Source organism: Gadus morhua, chromosome 9, assembly GCF_902167405.1.
Source record: "Gadus morhua chromosome 9, gadMor3.0, whole genome shotgun sequence".
Taxonomy (NCBI): domain Eukaryota; kingdom Metazoa; phylum Chordata; class Actinopteri; order Gadiformes; family Gadidae; genus Gadus; species Gadus morhua.
Genome location: NC_044056.1, coordinates 13,961,964 through 13,979,114, shown reverse-complemented (window position 1 = coordinate 13,979,114; position 17,151 = coordinate 13,961,964). Strand labels below are relative to the sequence as shown.

Below are 17,151 nucleotides of genomic sequence, written 5' to 3'. Positions count from 1 at the left end.
ACATATACAAACATACATATGTACGTATATATATATATTTTATACAATATATATATGGCAATTACATGTGCGTAGGAAGTAAAGGAATACACCTGTGTCTAGTGTAGGCGAACCATGTCTAGCGCATGCGTTGTTCTAGCTCAGAAAAAAAAAACCTTTCCTTCGACGAATTTGGATTGTGATTAAGGGTTTCATTATCTTTAAAACGGACTAGTCTACCTCGTGTATATTTGTATGCTTTATACATTGGTATTATGTGGTCGGAGTTTACGGCGACAGAGCTGGTACTAAAGAACATTTTTGCCGAGAGTGTGCAATATTGAGGTAAGTCACATCGCGTCCAACCGGTGCCGTTGCAGCTAAATCATGTAGTTGCTAGATGTTAGCCTTATCTGTAGTCAGTTAACGGTAAGAAACTAGTTGTGTTGCGACACAGGCTCAAATTCCATCTGGAGTTAATATTAACGGTCGGATTATGATAACGTAGAATCCAGTGAATACTGTGAGCTAATTATTTTTGATTGACGTCAAAAGACAAAAAACACAATACTCAGCATACATGATCACGGGGCTGGGGGGCGGGTCTAGATCTGGGCCATCTTCGTGGTCATGAGGAAGACCCGCCTTGCTAATGCTGGCTAGTCAGCTAGCTAGTAAGACAGTCTGCTAGCGGTGGCACTGCTTCTGTCACGGTTTGGTAGCATTCCAACCGGTATGCCAGACGAACGTGTCTGGTGGTGTTAACAGCAAAGGTTGTGGTCCTATGATAATGGAATTTCGATATCGAGAGGGTAAGATGAGTTGTCTACTATTGATTCGTTAAATGTAGCAATGTTCTTTAAATCGCAACGAATGAAAGTGTTAAGGCAAGAACTGATGCGTCAACCAGTTACGTTAGCCAATTGGCTAACGTCAGTGGCTAGCTGTTAAACCAGCAAGCTAACAAAGAACCATCGGTCTTCCGTGCTTTGTATTCAAGGATGTTGCTATTCAATTCCTTCTTAATATGGGGCTTATGGTCATACAATTGACTACACAGACACATTTGGGTTGAAGAATAAGATGCTTCTAATCTCTATTATTTAGTTTGGTTTCCTGTAGCAGAACCTTTCGCGGTGACCCAGTTTGCCAGTGACAGTTATACCATAACTTAGTAGAAAGTGTTCTGTAATTGATTCATGATGGTAGGATGTAGTTGCGTATTATTGCCAAACCCAAACTGTACTCAATATCAACAGTTATATTGAGTAACCCCTTAATCATATTTTTAACGTTAACTATTGGCTCAAACCAGGGATGGAGTACATGCCGCCCAATAAGGGTTACGAAGTGATGTGCTGGACATGGAATGCATGGTATAACTTGCTGTTATAGTAGTTTCAAACACATCCGTTTGAGTATTTAGACAATTGGTGATGTTGTATATGCTATAGTATTTATGTAATTTGGCCACGTATACTAACTCAGGTGTATGTATGTGTGTGTGTGTGTGTGTGTGTATATATATATATATATATATATATATATATATACACACACATATATACACACACGCATCCACACACACGATATGAATTGTAAACCTACTATGTTTGAAGAATGCCAGTATTTGACTTCTACTTGTTGACTTGCAATTTAGCTACTGTTGAAGCACACTAAATCTTTATGACGTTGAAATTATTGAATGTGTATAGCATTTTTATCATTCAGTTTGCAAATAATATTTATCTATGTTTTTTTCTTGCAGGGATATCAGACTGGAACAAATCGAGTGGGTGCGACCTGTCAGCTGTTGACTATACAGCGGAGTTTGGCCGCAGGAGCAAGCGCTGCCACTTTCTATCTGCTTTCAAGTGATTCCTTATGTTTAATAGAAACCGGTCTCCTTGCCCCACAGGATGGATGGTGTGGATTTAAAAAGCCTTAAGTGTCATCATCAAGGCTCTCGCTTTTATAAGGGTGTTCTATTTTTTTCTATTTATAAAAGAACACCGCCGCTCCAAAGCCTTGTATCTCTATCTTGCGTACAGAGCACTGCTCTTTAAGCATTAAGAAGACAAGACGAGAGGAGTTGCGGCACGTTGTTGCTGCTCTTTTTTTTTGTTGTATAATTTCTGGAATTGATAGTGCTTCATTGATTTCTGAATGGAGATAGTGGAACTGTCTTGTTAATTCCGCAGCCAAGTGTACGTGCTCACGCTTGCTGTGGGATGTCGGAGAAGTCAGGTAACAACATGGTGAAGTTCTTGGCTCCCCCCCAGAAGATGGGAACTGGGTCTGGGTCTGATTCCATGGTGGCCGATCGGCTGACAACAGAAGTGAGGAGGCGCCACCATACTATGGAGCGGGAGCGGTGTAACCAAGAGCACCGGTTCCTACGCCGCAGTGTCATCAGTGACTCCAATGCTACAGCTTTGGACCTTCCTCTGCCCACCAAGGTCCCACAGTGGCACCTGGCCTCCTCTGCGCACGCCCTCCAGGTGGATGTAGTGCTGGCCGTGAGCGAGGACTCTGCTAAGCACGAGGGACGAGGTGAAAAGGCGAAAGTGAATGAGTTGGCGGCAGAGAAGACGGTTGCTTTGGTACAAGACCTCTGTGATGGAGGAGTACTGGTAACAGCTCACTGCATACCCACCATCAACACAGAACCTCCAAGTAGATGTGAGTTGGAGGACAGGCCTGAGCTGAAGTCGGCGCGGGAGGAAGAGGAGCCCGGCGCCGAGGAGGAAGTTAAAGAATCAGCCAAGGCGAGAGCTGAGGCAGTGCTGAGGGAAGCCGAGTACAAGAAAGTACAAGATGACATAGAGGAGGCCGAGACGAAAGCAGTGGGCACATCACCAGATGGCCGTTTTCTAAAGTTTGATATTGAGATCGGGCGCGGCTCCTTTAAGACTGTATACAAGGGTTTGGACACTGAGACGACAGTGGAGGTGGCATGGTGTGAGCTCCAGGTAGGACAATACCCTGATCATCATTACTGATGGTTCTAAACACACCCTTTAACTCTCCCTTTCGTTTATAACAAATGTGTAGTTATTGTTGTTTAATATTGCTTTATAGGCCAACATGTATTTTGAACACGTCGTGTACACTGCAAATGTTCTCCTTAAATCGTCCTTCTAAGAAAGCGCCTTGATTATCACATTTGAGATATATATTTTTTACAAAAATGCTGCCATATAGAGGATTTATGTTAAATCATAGATGTGAAATGAGCTATACATCCAGCCTTTAAATTACCATTTAAAGTGTAGTTTATATAGTCTACCATCAAATCCAATCAGATAGTCCAAAATATAAATTCAAAGGCATTGATAAATGTTGAGCAATAGCTGATATATTCAAAGCCATGATTGGGATATTATTATTTTGAACCTTAGCATCAGCCGTTGGCTGGATGGAAAAGTGCCAAAGTAATTTCCTTCCTGATTGTTCCTTCAGCTGTAGCCTCTGTCATTTCCCTTCAGAAGTCCATGGCTCACATTTCCTCTTTTTGTTTCACTTTGCATCATATTGTTGCCGGGTTAAGAGTTTGCTGCACCTGTGGAAGGTCACTTTACGCATTTCACGTAATTGTATTTGTCATCCTTCTCATGCCTAACACCTGTAACGGTTGGCCATATTGCTGGGTGGGAAAGGCAATTTATAAGGATCTACCTGGTCTTTTTTCTCTGCCATTGATGTATATATTACCACCAATAAGCACATCCTTTTTGGATTTAGTTAACACAATCTTTATCTAATGACAGAGCTGCAGTTGTTTATAGTTGTGGCATGTGAGGCCTACTGGAGTTACGGCAATATTTTAGGGTCTATTAAATGGATGATAGTTCAGTAAGGTAAAGCTTCTTTGTATTCTAAAGGCAAGGGCCATCCTTTGGTTTAAATCGGCTATTGGAATATTTACCATGTTTTAATGATTTCCCATATTGAAAGCAGAAGCAAGAAATTGCGGGGTTAGCTTATATAAGTGTGACTACCGTATTTACCATTTAAAAAAAATATACGCAACGTTGCTGAAACGATTACACTGCCTTCAGTGACATTCGACTCGACATTCACTGAAGGCGTGTTTGCCTTTTCCGTTTTTCCTGTCTGAGCTGACAGACTACTCACACAGCAGTGCCTTAGGAGTGCAGTTGGAGAGGCACACCCACACACAATGTCAGGACTAGAGCTTATAACTGTGGCCCCTCAATCCTCACATGGAGAGGATCTGGAGCATGCTCAGTCAATGCACGTCTCCTCTGGATGTAAAATGGTTCAACCTCACAACCAGGAATTTCTAATCCTCTGTGTGAAGTAAAGTGCAGCAGAGATGCCTGCCAAGGCATGTTTCTTCTCTCGTCGTCTTTATTTCCACATAATATTCAGATATTTAGCACTGCATTGGTCCTGAACTTTTTTGAAATCCTGCTTTTTTACAATTTTCTTTTGTCCGCATATTCTTTCGGTTTGGCCTATTCTCCCTTTTTTCTTTTTTCTGTCAATTGGCTCACTATCTATTCTGTTAGGAAAGGAATATATATTTCTTTGGTATTTTATCACATCAAAATGCTGGTTTGTGATCTCATTTAAATGAAGTCTTTCGGCTATTCTAGGCAGGTTAGATTAATGACTATGAGGGCAAGGTGGTTTGATTATTTATATTTGAAAAGTCTGGTTTCCTTGAGTCATGCTTGCACTCGAACACCTGTCAACACTTCACTTTAACTCGTGCAACAGTCTAACCAGCATCTAGTATTTCCTGCCAGCAATAGCTAATTGGACACTATGTGTAAAGTGTTTCCCTACGTGTATTTATATGGTGCCTTTGGCAGTCTATTGGTCCCTACCTTTTTATTTGATCATTTTAGGTGAGAAAACTAACTTTTATTTATTTAACAAGTTAATGGCGAGGAATTTGCCTCCATACATCTTCAAACTGCGACTAGGGAAACTTGTATTGCCCTTCTTTTAATGCGATAAGAAGTGATGTCACATGGGTTTAAAACCAGTTCCCAAGGGCAAAAAGTGCGCGTTGAAACTCTAACTCTTATTTTCCAGAATAGTTTCCCTTGGCAACGGTGACTAATGCTTAATGGCATGAAAGCAACGTTTCTTTTTTTTTATAATGGTCCATGTCAGATAAACTTATTGTACTAACTAAGACTTTTCATCCATGTCGTGTATATTTTAAAACACATGGCCTACCTCATATAAGATCAACAATATTAGCTTGCAATATAAGTTTTAGCTTGTTAGCTAACCGGTCTGGTGGGTGTTCCAATTGCAACCTGATGGTCTTCTCCATTACCCATAATGCTCGATCGTGCTCTTTTGACAGGGGATATCTTAATCGTGTTACATTCAATGAACGGACATAACTTGTAGCAAAGGTTTTTATCCATATTTTCTTTGTCAAAGAAGTTTGACATTCTAAGGATTCCAATAGACACCAAAACAAAGCAGTGTTTCCCCCAGCACTGTATGGTTAAGGCGGCCGCCTTAACAACAATGGGACCCCGCCTTGACTACCAATGTATATAATATATATTTATTTATTTTTTTATTTTTATTAAATTATTATGCATTAACAAAGCACACAATTCTTTATGTCCACTGGTTCTGGGAATTCATAAGCATCCATTGTTCTACCTCACATGCAAAACCACTTTGGTTTGATTCATATATCTCTTAGCCGCCATGTTTGAGCCGTAAGTAGGTCAGCATGCAGAGGAAGTGAACATTGGATTCTGGGACCTCCCCCTTTCCCCCTCGTTCATCCATCCTTAACAAACTGTGTCATATCCAATTCTCTGTCTGCCAAGCCCCCTTCCTTCTCAAATTGGCAGACAACCAGCATTGAAAGATGAACAGTGAAACCACAGGCATCCTTTGGACGCTGTGGCTCTGCGAGCGACTGCCTACATTCCCTGAATGCCATACCTCGGTTATCTCAATCCACTGGCTTTTCACGTGGTGGAGCTTCTTCTTGTCATAAGAATCTAAAATAATTGCTTTTATGGAATATACTCTTCTAGTTCGATCGACCAACAAATCAAGGGTTTGAGATGTGTTTAGAATCAAACACTATGCACTTTCATTTGGGATGTTTGAGTCTGTCACCTTCATTTCCCACTTAACCATATTCCCATAATCACATTACTAAGATCAAACTTCAGCGAAGCCACCGTGTTCTCCCGCCTGGCCAATTAAAAATGTGGAATGAAAATGCCATGACCATGGTTCTACTCAAGCCTAGCGTCTCTAATTCTCAGTACTCCTCACAACAGGGCCCTGCCGTAGGCCGCCCAAAGCGTGATCACAGACCTTCCTCACCCTGTTCATTTTTAGATTCACTTGGTTATTTATGGACATTTCTGCCTTGCAGCAGCATGCGCCCCTTCCAAGCTCGCCCTCTCTGTAGCTTTGTGACAGTCGAATTGCTATGGGTTCAATATTCTTTGCAGCACCATAGTTCATTATTTGTTTTTTAAATGGTGAGGAGTATTTGTATCTTTCAAGGCATGCTTTTGCTGACTACAGTTTAAAAGTCGTTTTATATTCCCATGCTGTGTAAAACCACTTAAAACGAGGCCGATGCACTATGAATGCCAAAGGATATGAGGTATGCATCAGTCATGACCATTACTTGACCTTAATCATTTGTTTTGTCAAGAGTTACTGTGACTCATTTCCTGCCCTGTCAGAAATATTGACAGGACAGGGTGTTTGAGATATCTTAAGCCCTGTCCTCTACACCCTATGACTCCATTTTTAGGCATTCTTTGAGGTAGCGGTCCCTCCGAAATGAGCGGGGGGATGAAACAAACACTAAGAAACCATAAAGACTCAGACATTTGAACAGCTTGACCAGAAATTGCAAATTGCAAACTTGAATAAACATTTGACATGATGAATAAATTGCATGCAATTATTAGTTTTGTTAACTACACTAAGACAATCACAGATTTGATATATATATATATATATATATATATATATATATATATATATATATATATATATATATATATATAATGTTTTTAAGATATTATCATTAGTGTGGTTGCAAAGAAAGCCACACTATTGTAATCTTGTTTTATAATTTTTCTTATTCTTCCGCCTCATTTTGCGTTATCTACTCCTACAGTTTTAGAGGTATAAAAATCAAATCATACATGTATCGGTACAGAGGCTTTAGTCTTGGGTTGTTTCCCTGTTCGATAACTAAATGTAGTCTCACTCTTTTAGAAAAGGCTTGTATCCAAAATGGAACTGTTGCGATATAACTGCACTGCACACATGTTATTAAACGCAAACTATTATACATTGAGTACAAGTCGATGACGTAGTTTACCACCATGGACTGTGTGCAGAGAAACGTAAATAGGCTTGGTTATTACTTCCACCATGTCCTACAAGTACAGTGCAGCGGTCATGTTGAGTATTGGTGACAACAATCATTCCTGATTGTGATTGTTTAACCGCTTTATTTGCAGGCTAGAGCCGTCAAATCAACCTTGGTACGGCTAATTTACGGCTAACTGAAACCGGATTTTCGGTTTTCCGGATTCCCACACACTATATTGTACTTGTGATTATTATTAATAAATGCTATACAGACTGATTCACAATAATGGACTTGACTGATCGGGGAAGCTAGCATTATTGATATCAATAGGGGGGGAATATGGGCCACAACACTTGACTTGCAGGCTCATTGATAATAGCCTTCATGGTGCTGTGTAGGAGTGTGCTTCCCTATCCCATCTGTAATCTGATCCATAACAAACACCTTATGAGAGGGAAGTTACTGTGTTCCTTACATGATGGCAGAACTGAACTTTTGTACATGCTGTTCGTACTCTCTATCTCCAAGGGCATAGTTATACTAGGCGGTAGGCACCGCTAACAATCTTAACCACATCCCTTTTATAAGATAAGCTAACCTGTAAGCATTACCTTTGCAATAACTTGATGGAAGTAATCAGATGGTTCTCTCCTCTCAATACAACTGGGTTCATTATTATATATATTTTATAAATATTAATTGTACAATTTTTTATTAATTGAATAACATTATGGAAGATATTATTTAGGATTCTGCTTGACTGTCTCCATGTAGTGATTTGTAAAGTGATGTTGAGTTAGCTGCAACTGTTTCATTGACACAATTGCCATCTTCCAATATGCTGGTTATAACATAGTTCATTTTGGCTTTTAACCATAATGGGAAGCAGGAAGGCAGTGTGGGACAGCTGCTCGAAGTCCCCAGAGTCAGGAGTGTAGGGGAGCGAAAACGGACAGGGGGTGTATGGCTTGTGACCGGCAGCCCATGCCCTTTCAGGCACACGGCTCGTGACCCAGAGCGGCTGCGCAGGTTTTGCATGACTGTTCGCACATGGTGGGCAGAAGAAGAAAAGGCATGAGGATCTGTGGAAAGTAGGTCAGTTGGTCAGAGATCTGAAGACCACTAGTTGTTCGTGCTCACCCCTCGTCATACAGATCACAATCTCTGCCATTGTTAATTGCCTAACTTGCCTTGCCTAAAGATCTCAACAATATCTCACTCCATCTGGGCGAAATCTTAAACAGATACCGCAATGTCCTCGACAATAGGGTTGCATCAAATCAACTTTTTTTCAAACCAAGTACGAGTACTTTTATTTGGTAAACTGCCGGAACTGAGTACCGATACGACTAGTTAATAATACTATTACAGTTTAAAGAGCCAGCGAACCCTCGGTTTCAGTGGGAATTCAAACATTACTCAAGAGCAGGATGTGTTATTACCATTGTTAGGTATATTATTTTTTTTATTGTGTATGAGTTATAATGTAAATGAGTGATATTGTTTTTTTTCATGTGCCTCACAGTTAGCGATATACTAGGTGTCCTGTAATCCTAACCCTCCAGACGGGGGTATTGAATAAATCATCCCTTCTCCAGTAAGTCAATGTGAGGGCATTCTTTCCCTGCCACAAGGAAGAGCTCATCCTTGTCAAGGTTAAGCTTAGGGTGATGGGCAGTCATCCAATTGCTGATGTCTTCCAGACATTCTGACATGCGTGTTGCAATCATGGTGATGTCAGAGGAGTGGGATGTGGGGAATAGTTGTGTGACATCAACTTAGCAGTGATGGCAGAAACTGTGATGCAACACTGGTGTCAAGAGCGCAGGGTTTGGTTAGAGGTGGCATGTTCCAACGTTTTAGAAAGGGATGAAAGAAGAGATACTGGTCTGCAGTTCCGGATGTCAGCAGCTTCCAGGGTCGGTTCTTAAGGAGCGGCTTAATTCTAGCAGGCTTGAGGAAGCTGAAATAAGGCCTAAAGTGAGGGAGGAGTTGATGAGCGGAGTGAGGAATGGCAGGATGTTGCTCGAGAAGGGATGAGTGGATTGGGTCATGGGGGCAGGTGGTGGTGTTAGATTTTACTATTCTGTGGATATCTTCAGAGGAGAGGGAAATGAAGTGGGTAAAAACAGAGGGGTCTATAGGGGGAGGGATGATGTCGGCACGGGTAAAAGAGGAGCAGATATCCTTCCCCTTCTTGGTCAAGTTGGTTACAAATGTATTAGCTGTGAGGGAAGGATGAAGGGAAGGAGTGAGGACGAGGAGGGAAGGGAACAGGGAAATCTGTTTCCTTGGGTTGGAGGCAGAGGAGTTGATTTTGGAATCAGAATCAAAATCAGGTGAAGGTAGTGAAGGAGAGAGATCATCACGACATTCTGATCTCATCCATTTTCTCTCTGCTGCCCGTAAATCTGCTATACAATCCTGGAGATATGCGAACAGCCAATCTCTGCAGGCTTGTAGTGCAGAGATCCTCTGGGGAGAGGATCGCACTGGTCTGGAGTGGAAGGGGCAAAAGGCAGTCCAAAAAGTATGATAGGGAGGATAGCGGAGTGTCTTTGTCTAACCAGGTCTTCGTTTGCAGGGGCCTGACGCAAAGAATGACCTCCTTATGTGCTAGTCATAAGCTCTAATACTTCATCAAACTAATGCTTAGTATTACAAAGTTGGCATGGGTTTAACCATGGGGATATCATGCCCCCTCATTTCTAGAACTATAAACTGCCAGAACCCTTATTTTTTATTTCACTTGCACTGTATGCATTTTGGACTTAAGCACTCAACAAGACTTCTAGTTACTTTTCAAGTAACAATTTAAAATTAATAATATTCCGCATACATACCCTTCCACAACAATGGTTCCAGTTTCCTGGAGAACCTGGAGGGTTGCCCAGGCAAAACCCTAGGTTTGTGTCTTGCTATGCCTCAGAGTAGGGTTTCTTTGGGCTTGGCAGACGGCTGTGGTTTGGCTTCGTCAGTAAAGCACAGTGCGAAATAAGTGTACGTCAAGCCGGGCTTTGCAGAGAGTTCCAACCAGAGATCTGTGCTTGTGCCAATAGGCAGACATTGTATCTGACAGGTGCTCTTGCTATTGGTCAGTACTTGTGCATCTGCTCTTGACCCAATTCTGTCATTTAAATTCCCCATTGACACACATCGCTATCAGCATTTCAACACCGCCCCATGACACATTTTGAACCCTGAGACAAAGTTTGTTCGCCATTGGAATAGTGTCACAGCTCTTTCTAGATTAGGGCATTATTCATCGCCTCACAATGTGTTGATACTTGGTATTTACTCAATCCAAGTCTGTCATGACTTGGCATGAGCTCTGGCATTGGCATGACATCTGAGTCCGACATCTGAACGGGTAAGGTTGGGGATGGTTGGCAATGGAAAAATGCAAGGGGGGGCGGGGGCTGCATCTTGCATATCTATATCCAGGGTTTCCCACAGCACTTTACAGCTTACGCGGCCGCCTTAGCAACACATGCCTGCCACCTTAACTACGACGTTACGTTATTATTATTTTTTTATAAATTGGTAACATTATACAAGAGTATTAAAAAATCTAAACTTCATTTACTCTGTGTATAGATCAGTCCAGTTCATGTCATCTTGTGACCTTTTCATTGAGTAGGAAACTTGCCAGAAACAACACTGTGACCCTTGCTTTGATAAACGGCCCTTGCCTCTACCTTGTGCTCTAAACAATGGTAATGCAAGGATGGGTAGATCTCAACACCTTTTTATTTTTTATGTCAAAACCTTGTTAAATGCTGCTTGGTTCCTAGACATTTCTTTCCATCATCTGCGTCAATAGTTGGCTTCCAATGCATGTGTACATTAGGCTGTTGCGGTATTTATTTTTTTCATCACGGGGATAAATTGGCGCTCAATCCATCGGATTGCTCATAACGCCAAAATAAATAATAGTTGTTACCCCACACAACCATTTGAAAAATGGATTATTAAATCAGTAGTATATTGTCCATGTTTCCAGGCAATATTATTTTGGTTGGCTGTGATGTGTATGAAGTGCTGGGATCATTGATAAAACGTTTGCAAACACCATAGGGTTATCAAAACTGTTGGACATTATAACATTACTCTCAACACCATAAATCCAGGCTTTACCCAAGTATCAGCCTCAGCTTTTTTCCTCAACTGAGATTATGTGGAAATCGCTAGTGCATTGTCCACTTGGAGAAACTGCAAGACCGACAGAGCCGTTAAGATATGTTTTCACTGCGAGCGCTTTACTCTAACCGATAATTCTGCTATATGCTTATGCTTATCGTTACATAGCTGCTAGCATTAGTTGGTCGTAATGAGGTTTAGTAAGCAGCATCATTGTTTCGATTTTAAATGGTTGGTGCATCGGCTCACAGACAATTGGCACAACACAACTATGACTGATTTTTTTTTTTATAGATATAACTTTTTTTAAATGCTTACAAGATTTACATGCCGTATGTTTTTTTTTTTTTATGTATATTTTAGCAAATGTTGAGCTGCTAAAATAACCGTTCATTAATAGTTGACTTTATCAACGTTGAGTTTTAGCCTCCCACGTGGGTATGAGGCAGCGGTGCTGGAGTGGAGCTTCAGTGTCTTGTTCTAAGCATATCTGCTGGGTGACGCTGGTGAACTTGCTACATCAACGTGTCAAAGTGACACGTTTGACGTCTGTTTCGTCCACACACCTCTAATAGACGGGCAAGATTGAATCAAAGAAGTTTTATTGGTCAGCTATAAAGTCACATGTGTACAGCAAAGTGCCATGTTTACTTTGACTGCTCCTATTATTGTGCTTAGTCAAGCATTGAACATGCATAGCTAAAGAGAATAAAGCAAAATGTAATAAAAACACGGTATGATTCTATGCATAAAAAAACCCTATGTTGAACGTGTTATAGCAGCATATAGTTTAAGTGAATTTTTCAGTTCAATAGTTTAGCACTTTTACAATGCGGCTGGGTCAGTAAGCAATGTTAACGGTGTGTTCCCTTTGTGTCCTGTGCAGGATCGCAAGCTGTCCAAGTCAGAGCGGCAGCGCTTCAAGGAAGAGGCTGGAATGTTGAAGGGCCTGCAGCATCCCAACATTGTCCGCTTCTATGACTCCTGGGAGGGGCCCTCCAAAGGCAGGAAGTGCATTGCACTGGTGACGGAGCTCATGACTTCTGGCACACTCAAAACGTGAGCGTTATGTAGCAATACACAAACCGTGATACTTGCAATCCAAAAGGCCCAGTAAATCTCATGGCTATTGTTGATGTTAGTCCATCTTTTTTGAGGGATGAACCCTTAAAATTGTATTGTTATGACAGTGAATGTTTTTTTTTCTCTGAGTTGTGTTCTAAACCTCTGGTCTTTTTATCCTCCCTAGATATCTGAAACGGTTCAAGGTGATGAAGATCAAGGTGCTGCGGAGCTGGTGCAGGCAGATCCTGAAGGGCCTCCACTTCCTGCACACTCGGACCCCTCCCATCATCCACAGGGACCTTAAGTGTGACAACATCTTCATCACGGGCCCCACGGGATCTGTGAAGATCGGAGACCTGGGCCTTGCCACGCTTAAGAGGGCCTCATTTGCCAAGAGTGTCATAGGTACGACCTCAAAGTCACCGCTACCTCCTGCACCCCTAATCCGACCAGGGCTGCAATATTGTTGTGTTGGGTTTTTCAAATGTGTGTATTCAACTGCATTTGAATTGCGAGAGGTTGTTTTTGTTTCTTTGACAATGTGGTTGATTTGGAAAAAAAAAAACAGACCACAGTGTTTCAGCTTAACTCTCAAACCACAGCTCAAACGGAGGCCAGGTATTGTGGATGTCTTGGGCTAGATAACACAAGCCCTGCTCTCTCCCCACTCTCACAGCAAGTCAAGTACGTTACTGTGACAGAACCTTACTGTTCTCTGTGTCTTCAAAAAGGGATTTTTTTTCCAGGCACCTACTGAAAGTAAGTAGCGCCTCAGTGTTCTTCCTTGCTGTTGACTAGAAACCTGATTTAATAAAAATGTCATGCCTTGTACTTGCAGGCTGTCCTGGCCAGGGCTAAAGGTATTCCCTTGGCTTCCGTCTTAGACTGGTCTTTGTTCTGTGGTTTGGAAATATGTGGTCTGTTTGACAATAATGCCAATGATCTTTAACATCTCTTTCCATGGGTTTGCCTCAACAGGTTTTGGTTAGGCTTTAAAAAAAATCATTCAGCAATAAGAGTGTATCTTGTCCCTCCTCTAGTGAATGCCCCAGCAGTCCTCTTTATCAGCCTCTTTTTATTTATTTTTTTTCACATTCCTGGGTATGTTTTTAAACTATAGGCTCTAGCTTCAGCTGTGCCTCATTCTGCTGTATGGAATGAATAGGGTACTGCTGTCTTTGAGTAAGTATACACTTGAATGGGCCTGGTAAGTCTTTACCGTGTGCTGTGACACACCTCACTTAAAGAAAAAATCTTTAAAAAGGAACCAACTGGGTTTTTCTGTGTAAGACCTACATTTCAAAGCATTTGTTTATTAAGGGCTGGTGTACAGAGGCATACTGATGAGTACAGGGTCTGGCTATGGGATGTGCTTCGCTCAGACCTGACCTTTGTGCAATTCTTCTCCAGGTGAAGGACAAGAAGGTAAGTCGTCATTAAAAGGTAGGTGAAATGTACGCTTATTAAAACCTTGTGAGGTCTTGACAGAAGTTACTTCCATAGCTAGTCTTGTTGGTCCCCTTAAATCATTGGCAAACAAATGTGGGGTTTTCTTTCAATATTTGGCTATTGAATGTGTTCTGTACACCAGCGTCTTCACATGAAACTCTTTCCTTATGCTTTAGACTGTCAGGGTCTTATACAGACAAACGCGTGCGTCTTTCTCCACAGTCTAACTGAGCTCAGTTTCCCCTTCCTTTTTGTTTCCCTCCCTTTTTATTTTTTTTTACACTCTCCTTCCCCTCTCCTGTCTTCTCTCTCTCACACCTCTCCGCTCGCAGGTCCCCCACTCTCCGGCGGACGGCGACATGGCCGGCCACTCTTCCTCCTCCGCCCCATCCCCCCAGGCGGGTTTGGGGAGCAGAGGGGCAGTGGGCCATGGGAGGCCCTGTCAGTCAGTCAGTCAGGGGGAAGAGTTCTGAATAGTTGTTTTGATTTAAGGTACCCCTGAGTTCATGGCGCCTGAGATGTATGAGGAGAAGTACGACGAGTCAGTGGATGTGTATGCCTTTGGAATGTGCATGCTGGAGATGGCCACCTCCGAGTACCCGTACTCAGAGTGCCAGAACGCTGCACAGATCTACCGGAGAGTCACCAGCGTAAGTCCTCCCTCCAGCCCTCTGCCCCTTGCTTCCTGTGTCCAACACTTTAACTAGAGACTAGATTTAACCCCCCCCCCCATCCATCATCTCCCACACCAGAATAAAATTTGATAAATATGTGTAGGTGTAGTTTGAGAATCACAGTCCCCTGCCTTCCTCTACTTATCTCTACTAATTTCAGTTCATTGTTGCTTTTCAACGTTTAACTACCCACTTGTCACTGCTTGTCACTTTCATACTTTGTACTTTAAACTGTGTACTACATTGGCCTTTGAAGCTATACCCAGTCATTCTCATTTAACGTCATTGTATGTTTTATTTTTGTTAAGTGAGACCTGTCATTGATGACGGATTAGGGTGTGTGCCGTCCATGTTCACATCTTTCTTCCTGTAACGCAGCTAGATGCATTGGATCAATCCTGCATAAACACTTCAGCTATGTTTTAACCTGTATTTGTTTAACTAAGCCTTGTGTCTTTGAAAAACACCATTTATTAAGAGTCAGTTAGGCACCTCCTGGTAATCTCATATTACTGCGAACCCAACACTTTTTTTATTTTTTACAGTAAATCGTTTTGATTACATCATCAACTACATATTATGTAATGATCTTATTGCGGCAATAAGCTTTTTCTTCTATGAAAAGCGATACTGCTAGCACAAGCGTTAGTATTACTCAGCATCAGGGCAAAAATAAAATGCCTGATTTAGTTATTTGATACAGACGGTAGCATGCTTATACTGCAGAGCAAAGTATCAAAATGGACGACGAGGCGTCCGGAGATCAAGTCTCATTTGGTGTTCTGTGTTTCCTGTAGGGGGTGAAGCCAGCCAGCTTCGACAAGGTGGCGATCCCGGAGGTGAAGGAGATCATCGAGGGATGCATTCGGCAGAACAAGGACGAGAGGTTATATTCAAAGATTCCCCCCCCACTCATAATGCTCTGACCTGGTTAAAGTCCACCTAGTACTGTTGCTCACAGTCACTCTGCTCCCCCCAGGTATTCGATAAAGGACCTTCTGAACCACGCCTTCTTCCAAGAGGAGACAGGGGTGAGGGTGGAGCTGGCGGAGGAGGACGACGGGGAGATGGAGGCCATCAAGCTCTGGCTGAGGATTGAGGACGTGAAGAAGCTCAAGGGGAAGTACAAGGACAACGAGGCCATCGAGTTCTCCTTCGACCTCAGCAAGGACGTGCCCGAGGACGTGGCCCAGGAAATGGTGATTTGACCTCGCTTAAAATCACACCTCCCAGATATAACCGTGTACATTCAAGATGGATGGGTTTTCTGTTGTTTTTCTTAACATAATTATATGATCTGCGAAAAGACTACCAATTGGCTGTGGCTATATATGAAGCTCAATCACTTCCACTCACCCCCAATGTTGACTAAAGTTGTACCCTGTGTGTTGTACTCCAGGTGGAGTCGGGCTACGTGTGTGAAGGAGACCATAAGACCATGGCCAAGGCCATCAAGGACAGAGTGGCTCTGATCAGTCGCAAGAGAGAGCAGAGGCTGCAGGTCTGTAGTCATTCATCATGCGGTTTTCCTTCTTCCTGTTGCCTTCTCAAGGAGAGGAAATGACCCATTTGCAATTGACTATCATTGAAGGTGCGACAGGAGCAGGAAAAGAGGAGGCTCTCAGAGGAGCAGCAGCTGCAGGGTTCGATGCAGCAGCTCAGCCAGCAGCAGCAGCAGCAGCAGCAGCAACAACAGCAGCAGCAACAGCAGCAGCAACAACAGCAGCAGCAACAACAGCAGCAACAACAGCAGCAGCAGCAACAGCAACAGCAGCAGCAGCAGCATCTAAGCCAGCCCGTGGACACCCCCCAGCCTTCCACCCAGTCCATCCCACAGCCAGCCTCGTACATCCCGCCCCCACAGCCCGGTCAGCAACCCCTCCAGCAGAACACCAATTACGCCAATCCTCAACCGGCCCAACTGCCTGGGCCGGTACAGGTGGCCCCGTATGTCCCCCAGTCTACAGGACAGGGCCAGGTGGCCCCGTATGTCCCCCAGTCTACAGGACAGGGCCAGGTGGCCCCGTATGTCCCCCAGTCTACAGGACAGGGCCAGGTGGCCCCGTATGTCCCCCAGTCTACAGGACAGGGCCAGGTGGCCCCGCCGGGCCAGTCTGCGTCTGAAGAGCCGGAGGCGGATCAGAATCAACAGCGTCCAATGCCCGGCGTCGGAGGTTTGTGTTCCCTCCTCCTTCTGGAAACAACAAGATGGTGGTATTCTGGAAGCCATTATAAAGCAACTTTTTCCTATGTCTTTACCACTTCAGTCAATCAGATGGGAGACCGGCCTCGGGCGACCTCCGTCCAACAGGACACCCAGCCTATGATGTCGTACAACTCCCTCCCAAACCAGCAGCAAACCCCGCTGCTGTATCCACAAACGGACCAATTAAATCAACAGGTCTTGGTAATTACTTGTAGTCATCCGTTTTAGATAGGTGTACTAGTTCAAGTGCTGCGACTCAATTTAAAAAGCTTTGTTGATTC

At 43.0% G+C, this 17,151-nt stretch overlaps 1 protein-coding gene across 14 annotated transcripts in view; it reads left to right on the top strand.

The window, feature by feature from the left end:
- Window positions 1-115: 115 nt before the first annotated feature.
- Window positions 116-17,151, top strand: part of wnk1a (WNK lysine deficient protein kinase 1a) — a 28,612-nt gene continuing 11,576 nt past the window's right edge. For 3 of the 14 annotated variants that reach the window (XM_030366453.1, XM_030366452.1, XM_030366446.1), the window contains exons 1-10: window positions 635-791; window positions 1,748-2,951; window positions 12,363-12,535; window positions 12,726-12,946; window positions 14,483-14,640; window positions 15,462-15,550; window positions 15,644-15,863; window positions 16,064-16,165; window positions 16,256-16,838; window positions 16,932-17,071. In XM_030366453.1, coding sequence (XP_030222313.1) covers window positions 2,211-2,951; window positions 12,363-12,535; window positions 12,726-12,946; window positions 14,483-14,640; window positions 15,462-15,550; window positions 15,644-15,863; window positions 16,064-16,165; window positions 16,256-16,838; window positions 16,932-17,071 — 2,427 coding nt within the window. In that variant the 5' untranslated portion in view covers window positions 635-791; window positions 1,748-2,210. Of the gene's footprint in view, window positions 325-633; window positions 792-1,747; window positions 2,952-12,362; window positions 12,536-12,725; window positions 12,947-14,322; window positions 14,641-15,461; window positions 15,551-15,643; window positions 15,864-16,063; window positions 16,166-16,255; window positions 16,839-16,931; window positions 17,072-17,151 lie in introns of those variants that run through there. The other 11 variants (XM_030366451.1, XM_030366450.1, XM_030366457.1 and 8 more) reach the window with 9 other exon arrangements.